This window comes from Lissotriton helveticus, chromosome 9, assembly GCF_964261635.1.
Source record: "Lissotriton helveticus chromosome 9, aLisHel1.1, whole genome shotgun sequence".
Lineage (NCBI taxonomy): Eukaryota > Metazoa > Chordata > Amphibia > Caudata > Salamandridae > Lissotriton > Lissotriton helveticus.
In genome coordinates this window covers 600,738,383-600,760,105 of record NC_136070.1, presented here as the reverse complement: position 1 = coordinate 600,760,105, position 21,723 = coordinate 600,738,383, and the positions used below count along the sequence as shown (strand labels likewise).

General features: G+C 45.7%; 1 protein-coding gene across 2 annotated transcripts in view; it reads left to right on the top strand.

Annotated features, from left to right (window-relative positions):
• Window positions 1-19,970, top strand: part of LOC144781658 (uncharacterized) — a 93,428-nt gene extending 73,458 nt beyond the window's left edge. For both annotated transcript variants that reach the window (XM_078660624.1, XM_078660623.1), the window contains exons 7-8: window positions 2,354-2,464; window positions 19,295-19,970. In XM_078660624.1, coding sequence (XP_078516750.1) covers window positions 2,354-2,464; window positions 19,295-19,929 — 746 coding nt within the window. In that variant the 3' untranslated portion in view covers window positions 19,930-19,970. The remainder of the gene's footprint in view (window positions 1-2,353; window positions 2,465-19,294) is intronic.
• The last annotated feature ends 1,753 nt before the right edge of the window (window positions 19,971-21,723 follow it).

The window sequence follows — 21,723 nt, the reverse complement described above, 5'->3', positions numbered from 1 at the left end:
CTTTAACCATGTTCTGCCATTCTGTCTTTTCACTGCCCTCATCTCTAACAGTCGCTCGCATTTATCGCATGGACTCTCTGGCCCCGTCACCTCCTGTGCCCCTCAGCATTTCTCATTCACCTCAAGTCTCTCCATTCAAATTTTTGTCTATTTGTATCTTACACCTGTTCAGTCCCCCCATTCACCTTCCACACCTTTGTTCTTCCACACCTTCTTGAACCAACGTCCCTCTCCCCTGTTACCTCAGCACCAGTGCCTAATTTGAGCAGTGGTTTCCAGTGCTTGGCACTGGCACCTAATTGTGCACACTTGCACTATGAGAGTCTGCCTCATGGTGGCTCTGTCTTATCTGTGTAATTTAGAGATTAGCAGAACAGCTATTTATTAATTCAATGTACATTAAAAATGATAAACTCCTAACACCCATGCCATTCTTATAGCTTTGGAGGCTTGAAATAGTCTGAATAGTCACACTTGTACAAGTGTTATGGTTCGTAGTTGCATAGGTATGGTCATTGGCCGGGCAAGCAAGGCAATCAGTGGTTGGTTAAAGTTGCAGAGGCCTACTGGTGAGGGCCCTGACACATGTTTTATTACAAATTAATCACTGCTCAGCACCCACCTCAGTATTCCCTCTCTTCCCCTATCACTGCTGTCCCGCACCCAGTCCTATGATTAGGGATGCCAGCTTATTATTTTGATGTCCCAGGTGGTTACAAAATAAGCAGTCACCTAAAACTGTATTTTCAGCACTTATCGGTGCATACTTAGAACAGCAAATATAAATAGAAAGCCCTTTTCATTGTGTTCTAAGGCTGCCTCAATGATTGATAATTAAAGGGAACAAAGACAGAAAAGTCACATAACAAATGAATACATATTTTTTTATTTAGAAGTCTATTTAGTGTCAAGAGGACGTCTTTTCAGGCTCTTTAAACAACACAGGGCTGGCATTTTCTTTTGGCAAACCTACTGTATATTACTTTTCATGAAATGCATTCTCACACTACCCCAGTAAATGTAAAATGCAAATGTATGGAATAGGCAGAGTGGGGGCCCAGGGGGTACTGGAACTAGAAAAAACCCGACGCCTGCAAATATGCTAATGGTCTTTAATGACCTGTGAAAAACGCGGGGTGTGCCGGAGATAAGACTCCAGACACTGCCCTGCCGAGCCCCCATCAGCTCCAGCTGCACTCCAGCAGCCCTGGCTGAGACACACGACGGGAGAGGAAGGGGGGCTGAAGCTATGGGCCTGGGCAGAAGTGTGAAGGGAATGTGCGACCCCCTTCCTATCACTCCACGGCCCCCCTGGGGGTCGCGCCCCACAGTTTGAATACCCCTGCCGTACAATAGTGTGACGATATGCACTCTGCACCGCTTTTTAGCACTCTGCTATGAGAACATATACCTGCACTTGTACAAAGCACACCATTCAGTTTCAGCACACATTCTGGACGTCTGAAACTGCACTTGATGTGCAGTGGAGTGACATTGTGCGTCACTGCCACCCTAGATGACCCCAGTCAGAGGACCCCCAGCCCTGCCTCGTTCTGGCCCAGGATGTGGCATGATTGAGTAGGTAGCACGGGAAGTAGAGACAGGAGCTGCTCATTTAGGGTCCGAGATGGCAGCTAACCCAGGGAGAGCCACTCAGAAAAATAGACAGCAAAGAGGTAATTCATAGTTATAGAGAGTCTAAGCTCAGTCGCTGTTAAAGAGTGTGATAATCTTGTTCAGGCCCTCCCTCGGGGTTAGATACTTTCCGTAGCACATTTGCGTGCACACGCATGGGTTAAAGACATTGAAGAGAGCACTCAAGCCCACTCGGGGATTCAGAGTCAGGAATTAATTTGGGTGCTCAGTTAGGCTTAGACAGTCAGCAGCACATTCAGGTGCTCATTCATGAGCAAGGCAAGAGATCACGATGGGATAAAATCAGTCGAGAGCCCACTCGGGTATAAGTCGGGACCTATTAGTAGACCATCGCAGAAAAGAAACTGGAGAGATTTGCTTGCATAGAGACACCGATATGCCGAAAAAACGCTTCTCTTGCTTAAAAGGTCCCCTTCAGCCAGGAATGTGGACAAGCAGAACCGTGTGACTAAGGGTCCCAGTGTAGCACTTTACAGAATCAAATAGCTGCTTGTATTGTTAGCACCCCTGTTTCCCAAAAGCACATTTATTGCCACCACATCCCAAAATAAGACAATAGGAGTTGCTCAGAATAAGTACTAATTTTACAGTGAATTCAGGATTTGACAAAAGGGCTCCAAGAGGGTGCACAAAGGAAACAATTTGTACGCTGATGACAAAATTATGAATTGTATTCATTTTTCCATTTAAATAACAGAACATGTAATTATCACACAAGTCGATGATTTTCAAATTAAAGAAGAGACTGATAGCTATTGCCTGGACCACCATGAATCTGAGGGAAGAGGAAGCAACAGCTTCACTATTGGTGAGTAAATGGGGCTGACTTTTAAAATGTTTTGCTTTTATGTGATCGATCGATTAATCACAGTATTTGTAGAGCGCACAGCTACTCAGAGACTGTCCCGGCGCTAGCAGATTCACTGACCACCTAAAGCTAAAACCGATTACTGATATGCTGATTCAAAGAGCCATAGCTTAAGGTTGCATTTGAAGGAGAGTACATTCTTCATCGTCTGATGATGAACTGGGAGAGCGTTCCAGTCCCTGGTGGCAGGAGAAGAAAAGAAGGGGTTTCAGCACTGACCTAAGAATCGCACACGCTCTTGCGGGTGCTTTTCCTTCTGTGCGACGCGATTGGCCTTTGCGTGCATCTTTTTATAAAAGACTGCACGCAATTGGCCAAAGATGGGCGCATTGTTCCGCCCATGGCCTATTGGTGTCTATTACGCACCAAAGACTATGTGGTTTCAATTATCGTGCCCAGACATGGGCGCAATAATTGAAAGCACATGTCTCGCTGTGGCGCTCGTGGGCGTGTTTTTTATTTTTTTTACAATAGCGATCGCTTGCCGCTTGTTCTATTTTTTCTATTTTCTTTTTTCTATTTGCTTCTGATGTCATGTTTAATTTTAATACACATTTTATTTCATGGATGTCGTTTGATACCCTCCACATAGCATTAACCCCAATGTGCATCATGCACTCAATAAAATGCTCATGAAAACGAATGACATTCCAGCCTGCAAGTGTTCTCCCCCTCTGAGCTACGCTCACTTCACAATACTCACGCTGTGCCGTTTGCAGCACACATCATTGAGCTCAAACACCTTGTGCTTTCCAATCCCTGCCCTCCCCACCCGGGCCTTGCTCGCCACGCCCCTCTAGCTAACCCAAAACCCGGCCAGGTTTTCCATCTTGTCTCTGCGTGCCCTGGTGCGCGTGCATGGTGCATTGCCATCGTGTGTGTGAACGCAGGGTCCGCCCTGATGCCAAATGCCTGCTTTGCTTTTCCGTAGACTACATTGCGGGATTATTCCCCATAGACGTAGACACCCAGCTCTGTGCGGCGCACAACCACCCACCCCCACCCACCCCCTTGATCGCAGCACGCCTGGCCAGATTACATATCCTGGGTTATTTAAGGATGGGGGCAGTAATATATCTGGAGCTGAATTCCTGATCCTGGCTATTCCCTGATTTCTTCATTTATTTTTCTTCAAATGTATTCTTGCATGCGGTTTTTTTCTGGCAGTACTGGCCTCCTTCTGCTGTAGGGTAAAGTGGAAGGAGGGTGAAAAAGCGGGGCAGACTCCCTGTTTTTATGTCCGCATCATTGGTGGAGGGGGAGACACTGTGGGAGGGTAATCTGTTTAATCACCTACCGCAGTCCAGTGTCCCCCACGAGAGGGAATGTCCTACTGTATCCAGCAATGTGCAGTGTTCCCGATAGGCGGGGTTGCCTCTGCTCCCATTGATGGCTGCTTTCACTGTCCTTGCTGCTGTCACTGCTCTTGCTGCTGGGAGGAGACCTATCTCCTGCAGCTTCCGTATTTTGCAGATTTCGTGAGAGACTGTATTATTTCTAAAACCCAATAGCTATGTTATGCTTCTGGGCCCACCACCACTGCACCACGAATGGAGGGTGCAGTGCTGAAGGAGAAGGGTTTGCCCCTTTCCGTGTCTATAGGTTGCAGTGTCCGCAGGGCTTTAAGTGGGATGAAAACACTGAGGGGCCCCTCAAAGGGGGCGTGGCCGATGTAATAAGGGCTTGGCTTAAAAACACTGAAGCTAAAAATCTGTGCCGCCTGACTGGTATTTTGATGTTTCAGTCATTGCATTCAGAAATACGATACATCAAGTAACATTTTAACTACAACAAGCCAGGACCATTTGCTTTGCCAATGGTTGTTAGTTGCATATAATAAATTCGCAAGAACTATGGCTTTGTTGTGTATAATATTGAAAAGGCTTCAGTTCTGAAATGATGAGACTAAAAGAACTAAAACAAGTCTCTTTGAAGTTACATCAAATACTTTAGGCAGTGTTACTGCTGCAGACTTAAGATATTTTCTTATCCTGAGGCTGAGGGCAAAAATGGAGAGCCCGACAGGGACCCGTCTCAGCACCTGCTTTTAAGAACTTCTGGTGGTGAGCACCGGCAGGACCCGGCCCACTAAAGCCCTGAACAGTACTTTCAATGTAATTTTGCTCTGTTTTGTACAGTTAAGTGTTCTTTCGGTTTCAGAATTCTGCTGTGTCTGCCTTGGGATACCCTGTCCACTAAGTCAGATACTGCAGGGAAGAAAAGAATGCTTCTTTTTTGTGTGTTGCTTTATATTATGTGGGAGTTCTATGATCAGTTACAAAAACACGTCTAGTTAATCTGTTGGCTTTATTCAATTTATTAAACTGATGGGTTCCGCCTTGCAGCCGTGACGCCATTCAGCTGGTCGCATTTGTAAGTGTTACTGTAAACAAGCTTTCAGAATAGCTGAGCTACAAACATTTCCTTTGATACATACCATGGTGCTGAAATAAACACTTTTTTTAGCTAGCTCGGTATTGAAAGTCTATTTTCTTCTATCCTGTGTCTCTGTAAATATTATTGTTCCTACCAATGTTTTGCTCCACTTCGTGTCTCCATTATACTTTTGTTTGGCTTTACTTCACGTTCCTTCAGCGTCTTTCTCTCCCATTCAGACCTATTGCATTGCAAATGCTTGTTATTTGTGGGACCACCGCAAACAGAGCGTCAGAGCAGCGAAGGGTTCTTGCCGGTTGAGAAGGGATAATCCTATTGACCAGGTACCAAGGGCCACTCCGATAAAAGGCCCCATGAGCCCCTTTTTTTATATAGTTTTATATAGCGCAAACTAGACCCGAACCGAATCGGGTATCGGAGCGCTTTACATAGCACCAGTTACGTTACATGAGGACACATATTCATTTTTTAGGCACGGGGAGATTAAGTGATTTGCCCGGAATCACAGGAGGTTTTGGCGTCGTTACTGAGACCCTTATACCAAACTCTTGTCTTTAAGCTCTTTAAAATAAGGACAGATATTGTCCCCTCAAAGGGGTTTGAATAAGACCTGATCAGTGCCATTTTGGACCAACTTGAGTCTTCTGAGCTGAAATGCTGATAGACCACAGTAGAAAGATTTGGCATAGTTAAGCCGAGAAGTGATAAGGGCATGTATTACCATTTTCCGACACTGAACTGGAAGCAAGTACAGAAATTTCTTTAGGGATTTCAGAAGTCCAAAACAAGAGCCCATAACACCATCTACGTGTGGACCAAAGGAGGTTTTTATTTTAAACTTCACCCCTAAATTACGTGAAATGGTGGCTGGAGCTGGCAGGGTGCGACAAAACTGGGCCAGAATTCACCATCCTAGGTCGGGGAAAGGGTGTACGCAGAATAGCAGAATTTCAGTTTTACTCGCATATCACTGTAGATTACTGAGACGCATCTACTGAAATACGGCCATTAGGCATAACTTAAATCTGCTGAAAGCATAAGGTACGTTTCTGTTTAAAGGGAGGAGGATCTTGGAACAAATCTACCCTTGTACCCGGTTGGGAGGAGAGACTGGGTGGGTTCTAAATTACGGATTGCAGGGGATTGTTTCCTTTTTTTAGGCATCATGGTTGCCCTTTCTTAACCCAGGCATTGGGACCTCAATATCGTCCCCATGATTGCTTGGGCGTTGAGAGACATCAACTATTGATCTAAGTTGCTGATAACGATTGCAGGTTGTGAGGCCCTCTCTAAGATGGTGGCTCTATTCCGCTTCCTTTATGTGCTACATAATTATCCCTACATCATACCATCCACCTTCTTTACTGAACTGCAGTTGTGCATCACTACTTTTCTATGGGCTGTGAAGACCCCTCGGTGTCTTTCGTGAAGTGCCACAACACCCCATTTGATGCAGGCTTAGGGTGGCCAACATTCTGCTATACTGCTGGGCCTTGCAATTGGTCAACATGGACAACTGGTTCCGGGTGGATAGGGGCTCACCGGATTAAATTAGCTCTCCTTCACCCCTATAATCTGCTCTCCTTACTTTACACCCGAAAGCTTCTGCGTTCCCTCCTGGCGGTTATGCAGTTCCCCATTCGCTGTCGGTATTTTGCACTATGCCACATTAAACGGTACAGCATTCTTATGGAGCAACCCTTCTTGGGCATGGGACGCGGCTGGCTGAGACTGCAAGGTTGGCAGGAGTTCGGCTGTGGGATCTGATTGGTATCTCCACAATGGGAGATGCACTAGCGGAGGAATTTAGCCTCCACTCCTCCCATTTTTGCTGCTACCTTCAGCTGCGGCATGCACTGACTTGCTTTACAGATAGGCTGAGGGCACACCCAGAACTAAGCCAGATTGAATGTAAATTAGTAACTGACAAGCTGGGTGGTGGAGGCATCCCTCGACTTTACAAGTCTCTTGTTATTAATACGCCCGACCCCCAGGGGACAGGGAGTGCTCTATGTAAGGAGGATGTAGGGGCTATTGAGGATGAAGGGGTGGAGGTGTAAATGGGCTCGAGAATGCAATTTCTGTGCATCCCACTTGAATCAGTTTTGATTTTTTCCTAGGACCTATTACTCTCCTGAATGACTTTGACGTAAGGGTCAGTCCTGTGACCTGGCGTATTTGCTATGTTCAACTCTAGGTAACATTTACCATACTATTTGGGCTTGTCCAGAGGCGCAGGCGTACTGGATGGCCTTCATCAGGCAAGGTGGTAGGTAGTGGGAATTCCCCTAGTCCTTAATCCCAAAATAGTTTTATTGGGAATTATAGAATTGGTGGGTAAATCCAGAGCTGTCTGCTCTTTGATTCGCCACAGCGTATATGGTGGCCAAGAGAGACCTTGCCAGGCATTGGAGTTAAGCGCAGGCTCTGTCCATATAGGAGTGGGTCTGTGGCATGAACGCCTGCGTAGCACTTGAAAATAAGGTGTATAAAGTGCAGAGGTCCCCCAGAAAAATGACCAAATCTAGTGGTACGGCCTGGAGACACGGGTTGCATTGGTTGGGAATGGGAACGTTTTCTGATGCAAATTGTATACATGTGATTGCTTCAGCGATATCTGCCATGTTTGTTGCAAGGTATAACTCTGCATTTCTTCTGCGCACCAGCAGGTGCTCTATCTGTGACCCAGGTGGCTTGAACCTGGTGTTTTATTGATGTTGTCAAATAAACTAAATTCAATTAAATGTGTTATTTAAAAAAAGAGTATGGAGGATCTCAAAGTCATTAGCGAAGAACACATTTGCACGCCGAAAGATTCAACCAATACAGCCAAAGGTGCCATGTATGTATTAAACAACGTCAGACTCAGCCGAGCCATGACGGACACTAAACCTTAACAGTTTAGGATCCGAGGCATGGTTGGCCATCCAGTCCGGTTGGCTTCTGTTAGAAAGATATGAATGAATCAAACCAGCGTGGCTCCACTAATGCCTTTGTTTTCTAGCCGCTGCAAAAGAATAAGGTGAGACACCATATCGAAAGCCGCAAATACTGCTAAAAGTAGCAACGCAACCTCTTTCCCTTGATCTACTGCAAGCTTAATAGTGTCAGTATTTGCAATAAGGTTGATTTAGTGCTAAAGCCAGGGTGGAAACCTGATTGAGAAGGATGCAGTGTTGGACTTGGCCTTTTTCCTGACATTTTTTACTTTTCACCCCCCTGTTTGAGGATGTCTCCCCAGTGGTAGAGAAATGTATAGGCCATGTGTGGTGTGAGATGCCATGTTAAATGTGATACAATGGTGCACGCACCTATAATTCCCCCATTGCCAGAATGCACCTTGGTGAAATGTTGCTTTTAAAATGGATGCCGTGGCTGTGTGTGGTGCCACCGGACTGTGGTGGGTTAGCAGTCTAGTTGTTCTGTTCCCAGCCATCCCAGCTTTTGGAGGGAAAGCCTGGCACCCAGGGTGCTCTACTCCTCCCCCTGAGCCAGTTAGAACGAGTTTCCCCAGTGAGGGTGAGGGACCTTCTGCCAGGAGGTACCGCCACATGGGCCTGTGTGCTGGACCCTGTGCCCAACTGTAACCCCTCTGCTGTCCACAGGGCTAGTAAGAGCCCCATTGCCGGAGTCAAGGCTGCTGTATCCGGAGGGGTGCCACGCTACAGAGGGGTATGGTTTCTAGGACCTACCGCCCTGTCCTGATGAGTGCCCACTGACTGCTGACCTTGCCCAGTAGTGCCTGCTGCTCTGCTACCTGGCCCCTGAAGAAAGAAGGAGCGCTATCTTTGGTCCCTGAGGCTGCTGGTGGGACATTGCCCCTCGCGATCGCTACATCTAAAGTGCCAGGAGAAGAGGAGTGTCTGTCCTCTGCAGCGCTGGACTGAGAAAGCGCTATTCTCCCAAGGACTGTGCTTTCCAGCGCATGGTGAGCGATGTAACTTACTCCCCCAAGAAGAAGAATGAGGTGAGGAGCATGGGCTCTATGTCCCTAGTTGGTTCCCTTCATCTGTGGCAGTTATCTAGCGCCTTTTGAGCGCTATATCCAAATTGCTGGTGTGGAGCGCTGCCCGAGAGAGGTGCCTGTTTGAAAACCCAGCGGAAGCCTACCCGCCATACCTGCTGCCAGTCGCGGGTGCCCACCCTGCTTTGTGCGTGGAATTGGACCCAAGGGTGCCCACCCCGCGTTCCTTGGAAATTGGAAATTCAGCGGGAGCCTACCTGGCGCTTTGCCGCCATTAGCGGGTGCCCACCCCGCGTGTGTGCTGCCCAAAGGAGCGGGGGTTCTGGAAACAGAAGGCTGGAGGCCACCCTGCACTTCTGGAATGGCAGAGTACAAGCGCGTGTGAAGCGATGCAAAGGTACTCACCGCCGCCCCGGTGCGCAAAAGGAACCGTCGCTGCTGTGCCCCCGGATCACCGCTGCCAACCGGGTTCAACATAAGGAGGGACGCGCTGGTGGGAAGCACCGACGCGGCCCCCGAAGTCCAGGGAGGGCCGCCACGGCGCTGGGCCTGTGAAGCCAGAACAGCCGTTGTCATGTGATGGGGGCACCGGCCACGCCCCCGTTCTGCCGCGCAGCTATTGGCCGTTGCGGCCGTGCCCCCAAGAAGCCGTGCTGGGATTGGCGTCGGCAGGAGCCTACCAAAACCAGCAAAGCGGAAGTCCCGGGTCGCGTGAGGTGCGGCCTGGGAGGGGGCGGGGTGAGGAGTGAAGAAGAGAGAAGAGAGAAGAGAGCTGCCAGGAAGGGAGCTGCCAGGAAGGTGCTGCTGCTCTTGGGGCTCTTGTGTGGAAAAGGGAAGCCCCGTGCCTGCCGCCATCCCGCAGCGGAAAGAAGACATCAGGAGAGCCCCATGTGCTGGAACCTGCAGCCCAGAGTCCGGATCAGCTCCCTCAAGATCCGGTGATTGACTCGCGGGGCCCCCAGGAGGAAGGGAGAGTCCCGCGACCACAGCGGAGTGTCTGTGTGAAGCCTGACAGCTGACCAGCAGTCCTGGCCTGAGGAGACGGCTGAAGCCTGCCCCGAGAGCCTGGTGAGTGGGGCATTGGGACTCAGTTGCGTGGTGGTTGAGGGGTGTGTTGGGACACAGCCGGTGCCCGCCCCCGGTGTCCGCATTCCTTGGAGGGCTGCTCCAACCGGTGACCAGGACTGGGTTGTTTCACATAGCGGCCCGCTGGACAGTGGCCGCTGCAACGTTCTGGGAGTCCCGGGGTGGGGCTCCAGAGACACTGTAGGTGCCGTGACTGGTTTGGATCCAACTGCCCCGCTGGACAGTGGGCAGTTGCCCTGGTTGGGACATTGTTAATTCGAGGGCCCCAGGAGGGGGGCTCCTTAGGAACAGTGGTGCCCGGGACTAATCTGCAGCAACTTTAGGCATTGAGTCTAGGTATTACCATGTGTGCCCTTCCCTGATGTCAGGTGTGCTGCCCTATTGTTGATGTTCTTTACACCTAAAGATATTGCCCCTGTAACTTAGGCTCATGGCTGATGCCCAGTGGTTATGTGATTGTACAGCTATGCTGATGGTGTCGCGCCTAGTGTGTTTAAGGCCTAATGCTAATGCCGTTTGTGCTAATGAGGTTTTTTGGGCCCTGTGTTATGCCAAGTACCATGTGCCTGATGCCCCTAATGTTGCCTAATGTGATGTTGCCCACCGGTATCCCCAGGATGTTTTAGGGTGATGCCCACTGTTAAGGTTGCCCAGGCTAATGTGTGTAGGCCCATGGTGATTTAGAATCGGGGTTAGTGCCCCACATGAATATGGTTGACACTACATGCACAGATGTTTAATGCCCCATGATAATTGTGTTTATGCTAATGTTTATGCCCACAGGTCCATGTTTGGTGAGAACGTTTTTATGCCTATTGCAGTGTGCAGATGTCCAATGCTTGCCTGCTCATGCCTACCCTGTTTCCTGGTTCATGATAATGGTTCTTTCCTATTGCCTACAGGGTTGAGTGATGTTTATACCTCATGCTTAGGCTTTTATGCCTAGGGACCTGCAAACCGGGTTTCCTTCCTTTCAGGTCTGATGCCATGATGTTTTTACTGCAGGATGGTGACTGATGGACTTACCTTTTTTTTTCCTTTGTCCTTCGCAATGGTTCTGTCAGCGGCCTGATTGGCCTTGCCATGTATATAATCCCCTTTTAAATATTGCCTTGGCACCAGTTTGCGCAGTATAGAGACTACCGTGATTACCATCATATGTTTGACAATACAAACGTTATTCTTACCTAACCTGGTGTGGTCTCTTTTTGTGGTGAGCCTTGTGTGTCGCCTGTGTGTACTGCGTGGATGCTTTACACATGTCCTCTGGAGTTTGGCTCGCCCGCTCAGCACCACGCTACCCCATTCCTAACATGCAGCAACTGGAATTGTTCTTAATAATTAGATGGTTAATGATTGATCAACTTCTCCAATATCTTAGCAAAAGCCAGCAGTAGGGAGATAGGTCTAAAGTTAGCCAGAATCGATCTGTCTGCAGATGGATTTTTGAACAAGGGAATCAGTTTGGCCGGTTTCCATCAAATAGGACCATAGTAGATAGAAGGGAACTATTTAGAAGAGATAAGGAAATGATTGATGCCTGCTCAGCTAGTAACTACGATATGCGGTGGAGGTCATCAGGCGAGCCAGACCTGCACACTCTTAAGGCTTGTTCAAACTCCGTCAGCAAAATGGGAGCAATCTCATGCAAAGAGCAGGACAAGATCTTTAATGGGGTCACAATCAAGCCCATTAATTTCAAGGGGGCAATCTGGGTTGACTGTGTTAAGTGTGTCCACAATGTCCCTAATTTTGTTACCGAAAAGTCCGAAAGCTGTGAAAACAACTTAGGGGATGCATCCTATGGCTTTCGTAGACCATCAGAGTGGGTGAATTTTTTGACAGTCTTAAAGGTGTATCTCGATTTGATGCCAGATTCAGCAATATGGATGTCAAAGAAGTCTGCTTGTGCCCTCTTGATCGATCAATAATTGTTTAAAGCTTTTTGAATTGTTCCTTGTCTAGAGGTAGGTAGTTCTTTCTCCAGCCTCTTTCCAAACATTTACAATGCTTACACAACTTCCTGAGTTCCTCATTAAACCATGAAGCAGAATGAAGTCTGCTCTTGGAAAAACAGATCTCTCCTTAATAGGAGCAACAGTGTTTGCCATCTGCAGCAGCAAAGCATTAAATACCAGATTATCAGACTCAATATTGTAACAAAGAAAAGGGTTTTTAAGGGTTAAGGGAAAGGGCGCTCTGCAAATTAAACGTTAGGTTATTCCAATTTTACTGTATTGGATGTTGGGGCGAATGAGCGAGGGGATAAGCCCTATAACCCCCCGTGGTGCGTCTGGTCACTGAACAACCTTTACAAACATCAAACAAGTGCCCATTGCACACAACCAGAGGGTAAATATTATTCAATTTTTCTAAAGCATATCATACATGAGCAGGAAGTGAACACATAATTGTAAAATAAGCTGTCAGAGAAAACATCATATTAAAGACAATCTTCTTTAATTTCTTGTGTATCCAGCTGACACCTGTTTCGTCGCATAGCAAGGCGACTCATCAGGGCTGTAACTTTCAAGTGAATGAAAAGAAGGTCGCTTAGCCAGTGATATTTCCAACTCGGCCAGGCTTAGGACCATTGGAAGAGTGGGTAGACTTTAGGTCCGGTATACAGCACGTCGTCAAAAGCCTGGGAAGGTAATTGTAGGTCAGATCCGGAGTGTAGATATGACAGGATAATGGTGTTAGAACTTGGCGTAGGAAGGAGCTCTGATAAGGCTCGTGTTTAAAGTTTAAAGCCAGTGGGATCCGCCGGAGATCAGTGTGAAGGATGGTAGAGCGAGTGCGCTCTCATCGGAAGTCACTCCAGCTGGTCAGGGTAAAGACGCGCAGAGTCGACCGCTTCCGTGTAAGGCGAGATCCCGTGTTCCTGGAAGATAGGGTTGAGGATATGGCCTGCCGAGTGAGTTGACTGGTTTACGAGTTGCCTCATATTTCATGATGCCATATTTTTAAGTACTAGTTGACCATGTGGTTGTGAGACCCAATCCAGATGTAGATTCAAGTCCTATAGGACCGTAACATTTGAACATTTCAAAAGATATTTGGATAGACACTCATCCAGAGATGACAAAATCCTTCCAGCATAACCAGGGGGTCGATATACTAATACCTCTGCCAAAGATTTATTAGTTGATAATGTTAAGCAAAAGCCAAGCGATTTTGCCCCCTGGAGCTCCATTAGATCAGTGAAACACAGCTACAGGATTGTTTAAAACCAACAGCTCCACGCTGCCTCTTTTTCTTACTCTGTCTCTGTGTTATTGCGGTCTGTGGGTTTACGATATAAATCTGTGATGAGCCCATGTTCAGTGACTTTGATGTTAACATCCAGGAAGGAAATGTCTGTTTCGCTTATTTGCCAAGTGAATTTAATTCCTTTATCCTTTGTGTTCAAAGAGGTTAGTGCGTTAAGTAGAGAATCTTTAGTGTCTTTCCAAATCAAGGCATCGGCGTTCGCGCCATGAAGTAAGTTCTTCCTAATGCCTCGCGATTCCAGCAGGAATTAACATTTAAATAACCTGTTATTAAATAATTCCCATCACTCTTTCCATAGCTTCCTCGCCGCTTACGCCGCTACTGCTCCGTAAGTACCAGGCTCACGCCACTCTTCAACCCTCCCCCTCTTCACATTTCCAAATAAAACCCCAAACACCACCCATATCACAACCTTACTAATGTATCTCCTACACAGCTCATTTCACAACCCGCTTATTTGCTCCTCCATATCACGAGCACTTTGTTTGTTTTGTTTGTTTCATTTGTGTCGTAACCCTCACGGTTTTCCTCGTTTGACAATCCAGCCACCTTAGTCATCTACATCTTCTTCTTTCAGTACTCCTTGAGAAAGGGCTAGAATAGCCCGAAATGCATCGGAGTTCTACTATATGAAAACATTATGATTTCAATCTTGAACTTTTTGATATGCCACTAATATCGGAAAAAAACCTACGAAAATAAAGAATAACATACAACTTTTGAATAACCTTGGAGTCTTTAATGAACCCTTAGGAGTGCCTCTACCTACAGGGATGCATACGCAGTCTCATGCGTGCACAACCTACTAGTATACTTCAGGCGCCACCAGGACGGAGACGCCACCCGAGAGAGCACCCAACCTACCAAACCCCAAGCTAATCCTATTTCAGCTTCTAAACACTGAACAGCTGTGCACCCTCCACCACAATTTTTTGTCATTACTTTGATAAGCGCCTAGATGCCCTAGGGCATTCGGACGCTATATAAAAGCTAAAATTAAATCTAGACAACAGTCCAAGATATTGTCTATTATCTGCTTCATTTGCAAAAGTCAGGCATCACTTATACTTCCGTTAAACTTCACTTAGCCGCCATTGCTGCTTCCCTTCAGAAAAGGGAACACACTTCAATCTTCTAAGTTTCAGTCATTCAGACTTTCATGGAATCGTTCCACTCAGGGTGCCCACATGTGGAATCTCAACATAGTTCTCACCAGACTTATGGGCCCTTCTTTTGAACCACTCACACCCATAGCACTACCTTTCCTTGAAAGTAGCCTGCATAGTAGCTAACACCTCCCACAGGCGAAGGAGCGTGCTTCTGGCACTTACCCTTAATGAACCTTTCTTCCAAGTTCACACCAATAGGGTAGTCCATATGGCAAACCCCAGATTCCTCCCCAAGGTGGTCTCTTCTTTCCACCTCAATCCCAGTTTCAAACTCCCAGTGTACTTTCCACATCTAGAGTCAGTAGCAGAGAGGGCTCTTCAGATGTCAGAAGGGCAATCATGTATTACATTGAAGGACAAAACCCATCCATGAGAAACAACAGCTAATTTACTTTTTTTCAAAACCACACACAGGCCTTGCTCTCTTTAAAGCGTGAATAGCACAGTGGTTTGTCAAATGTGTCCAGAACTGTTACGCCAAAGCCAAACAATCTTTGCCTGACCCTCTCAGACCTCACTCTGACAGCAAAAATGGGGCCTCTGTCGCTTTCTTAGGTATCATCCTTATAGCTGCAACTGCAAAGCTGCTACCTGGTCTACTCCACTTTCACCAGGCATTCCTGAGTGAATGTCTTGGCTTGTCAACAAGCTAATGCTGGCCAGGTTGTACTCCGTACACTCTTTCAGTCCTCTGCAACATCCTGCGGCTAGCCACTGCTTAGGGGAGAACTGCTTTACGGTCTATGCACAGCATGTGTATCCACAGCTGCACATGCCAGGAACGGAAAATGTTCCTTACCCTGTAATCATCTGTATCTGGCATGTAGTGCCGTAGATTCCCATGCGTCCTCCCTCCCCCTTTATTCTTCGCTTGGTCATCTTTTGTATCTTCACTCTCCACTCTCCATTTCTATCCTCTCCCTCCATGCTGGGAAATAATCTAACAATGGAACCTGTGCTCATGTGCATTACCAGTAATTGGTGCAGTTACTATACCTCGTGACTCATAGACTTCTTTAAAGTAAAACAAGTTGCACACTTGGCTTACGGTAAGCCAAGAAAGCGGAGGCTTACATCGGTAACGCTGCTGATCTTTTAACTTTCTGATTGATTTTTATTTATTTTTCTACAGTACTCTGTTTGGGGCTTGTGAGGGCTTTTTAATAATATCGAGGTGCACTAACCTGGTTGACAGATTAGTCTAGCCCTGACGTTCTGGCAGCTATCCTGGACAATTATTACATCCTCCAGTCTAACAGGCTAGATAATAGAGCCGGGGGTGGGGGGAGGTTAGCAGCATTGATTTTACAGAAGCATAAATTTACTTCCCTTGTCCCACTAGTTGACTACCTTTTGTAAACCATGCCAAAGTACTGATTGTTGCCGATTTTAATTACTGGCCTAACAATGCGCAGGAATGCCATCATTCAGCCGAATTTACTGATCTACTGACAGGCATGAACTATGTCCAGCACATCAAAGGCCCCACCCATATTAAGGGACACATCCTAGACCAGGTGTGGTTTGCCAATCTGGAAATAGCTGACCTGCGAATTTCTCCCTGTTCATGGTCGGACCATCACTTTATTACCTTCTCCCTTCCAAATATTTCTATCCCCAAAGTCTCCTTCTCAGGCTCTTTCATGGTCAGGAACTGGAGTTGAGTTGATACTAAACAATTTATTAGCTTATTAGTAGCATCTAAACCATCGGATTTGAGGTTATCTTCTCATACCCAGGCAGAGAATATTAATGCCTGGCTGGAATCTGCCCAAGATATCATTGCCCCTTTGAAGACCATCAAGAATAAGAGACCCCCATGATGCACAGCAATGGTTTTCTGACAATCTGAAGGCAATGAAATTGGCCTTGCGGCAAACCGAACGGAAGTGGCGACACGATTATTGCCCTCATAAAAAGATCCTCTTTATGACAGCACTTAAAGATTACAAAAGCGCCATTCTTGGGACTAAATCTGAATATTTTTCCTCAAGTCCTGGAGTCTACTAATAAGGCCAAGGACATCTTTACTATCGTAGATCAACTTGTCAAGCCTGATTGTGTTATAGTAAAGCCTACTCCATCTCAATTCTTATGCGACTCCCTTAATACTTATTTCGCTGAAAAAATTGCAAACATTAAATCCAGTATCCCTCAGTCCTCGGCACCTTCAGATCCTCATGGCTCATATTCCAACTCTTGCCACCTGGATGAATTTCCTCTCATTACCCAAGAGGTTTTTTTCTCCTTACTTAAGGTGTCCTCTGGCTCCCCTACAGACAGTTGCCCCCCTCAGATTCTTCGGGAAGCCTTTCTTCAATGTCCGGAGCCCCCAATGTCACTTCTTCATAATTCCCTCATCAAGGGCATTGTCCCTAATCTGTTCAAGAGTGCAGAAGTTGTACCTATTTTAAAGAAACCGGGTGCTGACCCGTCAATACCCAGCAACTTTCGCCCAATTTCATTGTTGCCCTTCTTGGGGAAAATCTTGGAAGCCCATGTGGCCAACTGTCTTAGTACTTTGGTCGAGCAGTCACATTATTTGGATCCTCATCAGGCTGGTTTTAGACCTGAACAATCCACGGAGTCTGTTATTTTAGCAGTCCGGCATGAATTACGCAGGGGGGCCGAACACAGCTCTATGCAAGCTCTGGTACTCATGGACCTTTCGGCGGCCTTCGACACGGTCGACCACCGTCTGCTGGTCGACCGTGTCGAGAGCACGGGCATCCAGGGCCTCCCACTGAAATGGGTATCCTCCTTCCTTGGTGATCGTTTTCAAGCAGTTCGTCTTGCTGGCTTTCTCGCGGAAAAAAGGAAGTTGGTGTGCGGGGTTCCTCAGGGCTCATCGCTCTTTCCCCTCCTTATTAATTTGTACATTTGTCCTTTAAATTTGGCCCTTCAAACAAGAGAGGTGGATATATTTAATTACGCTGACGACCTCCAGTTAGTGTTCAACGTTGACGCCTCCCCTTCATCTAGGGAAAGGTTCCAGTCTACCATGCTATTTATTAGCAATTGGATGAATGCGAACCATCTGAAGCTAAACCCCGATAAAAGCAAGCTGATTCTCACTGGTGACCCAGCGAATCCTTTGAATTCCAACTTTTGGCCGCAGTCACTGAGCTGCCCTCCCTCTCCTGTCAGCTCGGTCAAGAGTTTGGGAATTGTGATTAGCGATGAGCTTACGATGAAGGCACAGATGAGCACTGTGGTCTCCGCTTGTTTTTTTCATCTCCGGAGAATTCGCAAAATAAGCAGATATTTAAACACTGAGGCTAGGATTTTAATCATACTGGCTCTGGTTATGTCGCGTATTGATTATGCTAACTCTTATATACCGGCATTCCAGCTTACCAATTACGGCGGCTTCAACTAGTGCAGAACCAAGCCACCAGGCTTGTCTATGGCCAACCAAAATCTTATCATGTAAAACCTCTGTTGAAAAAGCTACATTGGCTTCCAGTCACCCAACGCTGCCTTTTCAAACTCGGCTGCACAATTTATAAAGCCCTCTCTGCCCGCGGCCCGGCTTTTATTTCTTCTAAAGTACGGAGCTATGTTCCGTCCCGTGACTTAAGGTCAGCAAATATGAATCTGCTGACTCCTTGTCCATACAAATGCAAAAAAAAGGAGGTTTAAGATTTTCATTTCTGGCCCCACAATTTTGGAACTCTCTTTCTCCTGAATTGCGACTGTCTACTTCTTACACCCAGTTTAGAAAGTCTCTTAAAACTTGGTTATTTGTCCAGGCCTATATTTGAAAGTTTATGTATTGTCACTGTAACTGATTGACTCCGCTAGCGCAAAGAAACCGCTGGTGAACGTGCGCTTTATAAATTATTTTTAACATAACATAAGTTTCAAGACCAACAGTAGATGGCAGAAGTATGCACAACATGTGAATCTACAGCACTGCATGCCACGAACATATGCTTACAGGGTAGGTAACATTTTTTGTATGTTTTCACTTTCAATCTTTTGCCATTTAAGAGTGTAACTGATTGCCTGATTGGATTGAGCATTGCAATAGTAAGCCTTACATAGGAAGTGGAGAGATTTTTAACACAGCAGAAAAATGTTTCACAGCGATAAAGGCCTCTGCTTGACTTTGTGAAGCTGGTGGTCCCTTTACAGTTGTACATTTTGTGCATCCATGCGTGCTTTGCTCTCAGGGAGCTTGGCATACGCACACTCCTGTAACCCCCCTGGAAGTTGTCCCATTATGTCTCTTTGTTGACATCGAAGCTGTGTTCTGATGTCACAGCCTCCATCACCACCAAAGTATACCCCATTAGTGAAGTGGCTAATGCATTTTCTACCTAGGCTGAACCTGTTGTTGTTGATAGCTCGTTTAATAGTCCGGACTGAGAGGGCTGCCTACTTGCGTCCCTAGTAAAGTTCTTTTCAGTCTTCCCTATAGCTATTCCCTCTTGGTCTGCTGCTACTGACCAAACAACATTACAGTGCTGTCTGATATGTTCAAGAATTACAGCACAGAAGGAGTGGAATGTAAGTTATGAGAAAGTTGAGCACGCCGGTCAATTTAAAATGGCTCTCTTGGGAACCATTTTGCCTCGTGACTTCAAAAATCTGTTACTAATATACCTGATATAGCATTATTTATTAATTTGTTTTCTGATGGTGAGCAGTTGTGGTACTAGGCTTATGAGCTTCAATTTCTAAATAAACCATCTGATTAAACATCATGTACAATGTGTACTTGTTTGTGCAACAGCTATCAGGACATTAATATTTTGGACTGCAATTTAATTCTTTGACACCAGTTGTATTCAGAATAACAGTTTTGTAAAACTATTCTCTACTGATACTCTTGTAGATTGCTAATTTTAACAACAGTCTCTTATTTCAATCCAACAGGTGATCCAAGCATGAACAGAAAAAAGAAAGGTGGACGCTGTACAACTTATTTAGGGAAATCATCCTTATGTAAATCTTCAGGAAAAAACAACTCTGTTGTGCTTCAAAGCTCTAACAAGGAAGCAAACTCTAGGAGCTGTGAGTGGACAGAAAGCAATCCGAATATCACAGGAGAGAACAGTGATCAAAATGAGAGTAATTTCAGCAGTCCAGTACTTCTAGGTTTACACCATGATGAAGACTATGAAAATCTGCGAATTATACAGTTTTCTGAAGAAATGCCAAATACTCACAGAAGGGACGCATATAGTTCAGTTAATAAAATCAACAGTCTGAAGAGAAAATGTACTAAGCTTATGAGAACAAATTCAAGAGCGAGGCCATACGCATGTCCTGAATGTGAGAAAACATTTGTTTGGAAGAGCCATTTTATCATGCACCACAGAATACATTCGGGGGAAAAACCTTTCATGTGTACATTTTGTCCCAAAAAATTCAACCGGCAAAGTACTCTGGATCAACACATAAGGCTGCATACAGGAGAAAGACCATATAAATGCACAACATGCAAGATGAGCTTCATTCGGAATTGTGACCTTCGATATCATTGTAAGAAAGAACAACATGTCATTTAAGAAACTGAACTAATAAAAAATAAACCAAGAATAAACACCTAGTCCTAATGAATAAGGATTTTTTTTTTTCCAGGAAGATATTCTTAAAATTTGAATTGTGGTGCAAATCAGACTATACAAATAGTATGCTGGTGACAGTGGTACATACAGATTATTGTTGTTGATGAAAGAACATTATTGGGGAAAGGTAGGCTTTCAGTTAAACCACTTTTGAAGGAATCTTTTCTGATGTTTCACACGCCATTGGGTTATTAATTGGAGCCTCTTACACCAGCAAGGTACAGGTTTTATTTATACCCAAATTCTAGACTATTGTGTCAGTCATTGAAGAGGCACCAAGGGTATCATGAAGTAAAAACAACAAGGTGATAGAAGGAATGCTTGAATTAATCTCTGCCACGGATGAGCACTCGTGGCCACATTCCAGACAATAATTTTTTCGCCCACTATGTCATTCTGGACAGTTACAAAATCAACAGTTGATGGACAGATGCAGAACAATGTCATACATTCACCCCAGTACAAAGATCTGGGCCTAAATCCATTGTTTTTTTGCTCACCACACCACCCCAGTTCAGACATGGCCATATGCAAATCAGCCTTGACCCTGTGCCTCATAGGAACAGTCCAGCCCGAACTACCAAGCCATGTCTTCCCTGGACCGGAATCAAGCATCCTAGGACCGGTTTCTAGGATGCTTGTTTCCAGTCCAGGGAGGACCTGGCCTGGCAATTCGGGCTGGACTGTTCCCATTTGGCGCAGGGTCAAGACTGATTTGCATATGGCTGGGTCCAAACTGTAATGGCATGGTGGACAGTTACCCACCTTATGCAAATCAGTCTTCGTCCTGCTCCAGTAGGAACAGTCCTTCCTAAATTAGCAGGCCATGTGCCATCCAGATAAGAAGACCTGCAATCCCAGACCTGTTTCAACCTACTTGGGTCTCGTCAAAAAGGTATAGCTTAAATCCTACGGCACAGTGAGCTCTGGACACTTGTCTGGGTATGCCTGTCACACTTAGGGCATCTACTGCAAAAACATCACGGTTATGGAAGGAATGTTTGAACTAATCGGGTTCTGGCGAGTGCTTGGTGTAATGTGAAAGCCCCTTAAAAGTTTAGAGGGGTACACCTGAGCATCACCTGTGTAAGCTTTTAAAGAGATTCCTTTTCTGCCTAATAAGTTATCAAAATATTATTTAGGCTTGATGGATCTTGGGGTGCCTCACAAAATGGTGAAAGTTAGCACAGTCGGCATTAGAAGGTACATAGGTGCACAGTTCTGGAGTATTCTTCATGAATCTAGAGAAGGAAATGGTGGATCGGATTTAAAGAGCTTTCTCTCAATGCAGTCCATTATTAAGAAGCCAAAACATTTCTGCAATATTTAAACGCATTCTAAGGTGCAATTCTAATATGATATGCAAGTCGAACTTTGCTATTTAAATTAAATTTCTCACTGCGCAAAACGCTCCTTTCTAATGAGAATATAGGTGGTGGTGACAGCTGATTAATTCGGATTTTCAACATTGGTTTAAAAAAAAAAATGCTGGACATCAATATCAGAAATGAAAAAATTGGGGTACGGAAAATGTAAAAAGTGGAGGTAAATAAAGTCTCTTCATTTAAAGGGAAATACAAAAATAGCAGATAAAAAAAAAAACCTTGAATTAAAACATTATTTATCCAATGGTGATCCAGCTGTTTAACAGGTACTCTAATTCCATATACTCACCTGGGCCAATAAACACACATACACACTACCTGGTAATAATCCGCTGCGGTCAATTGTTTT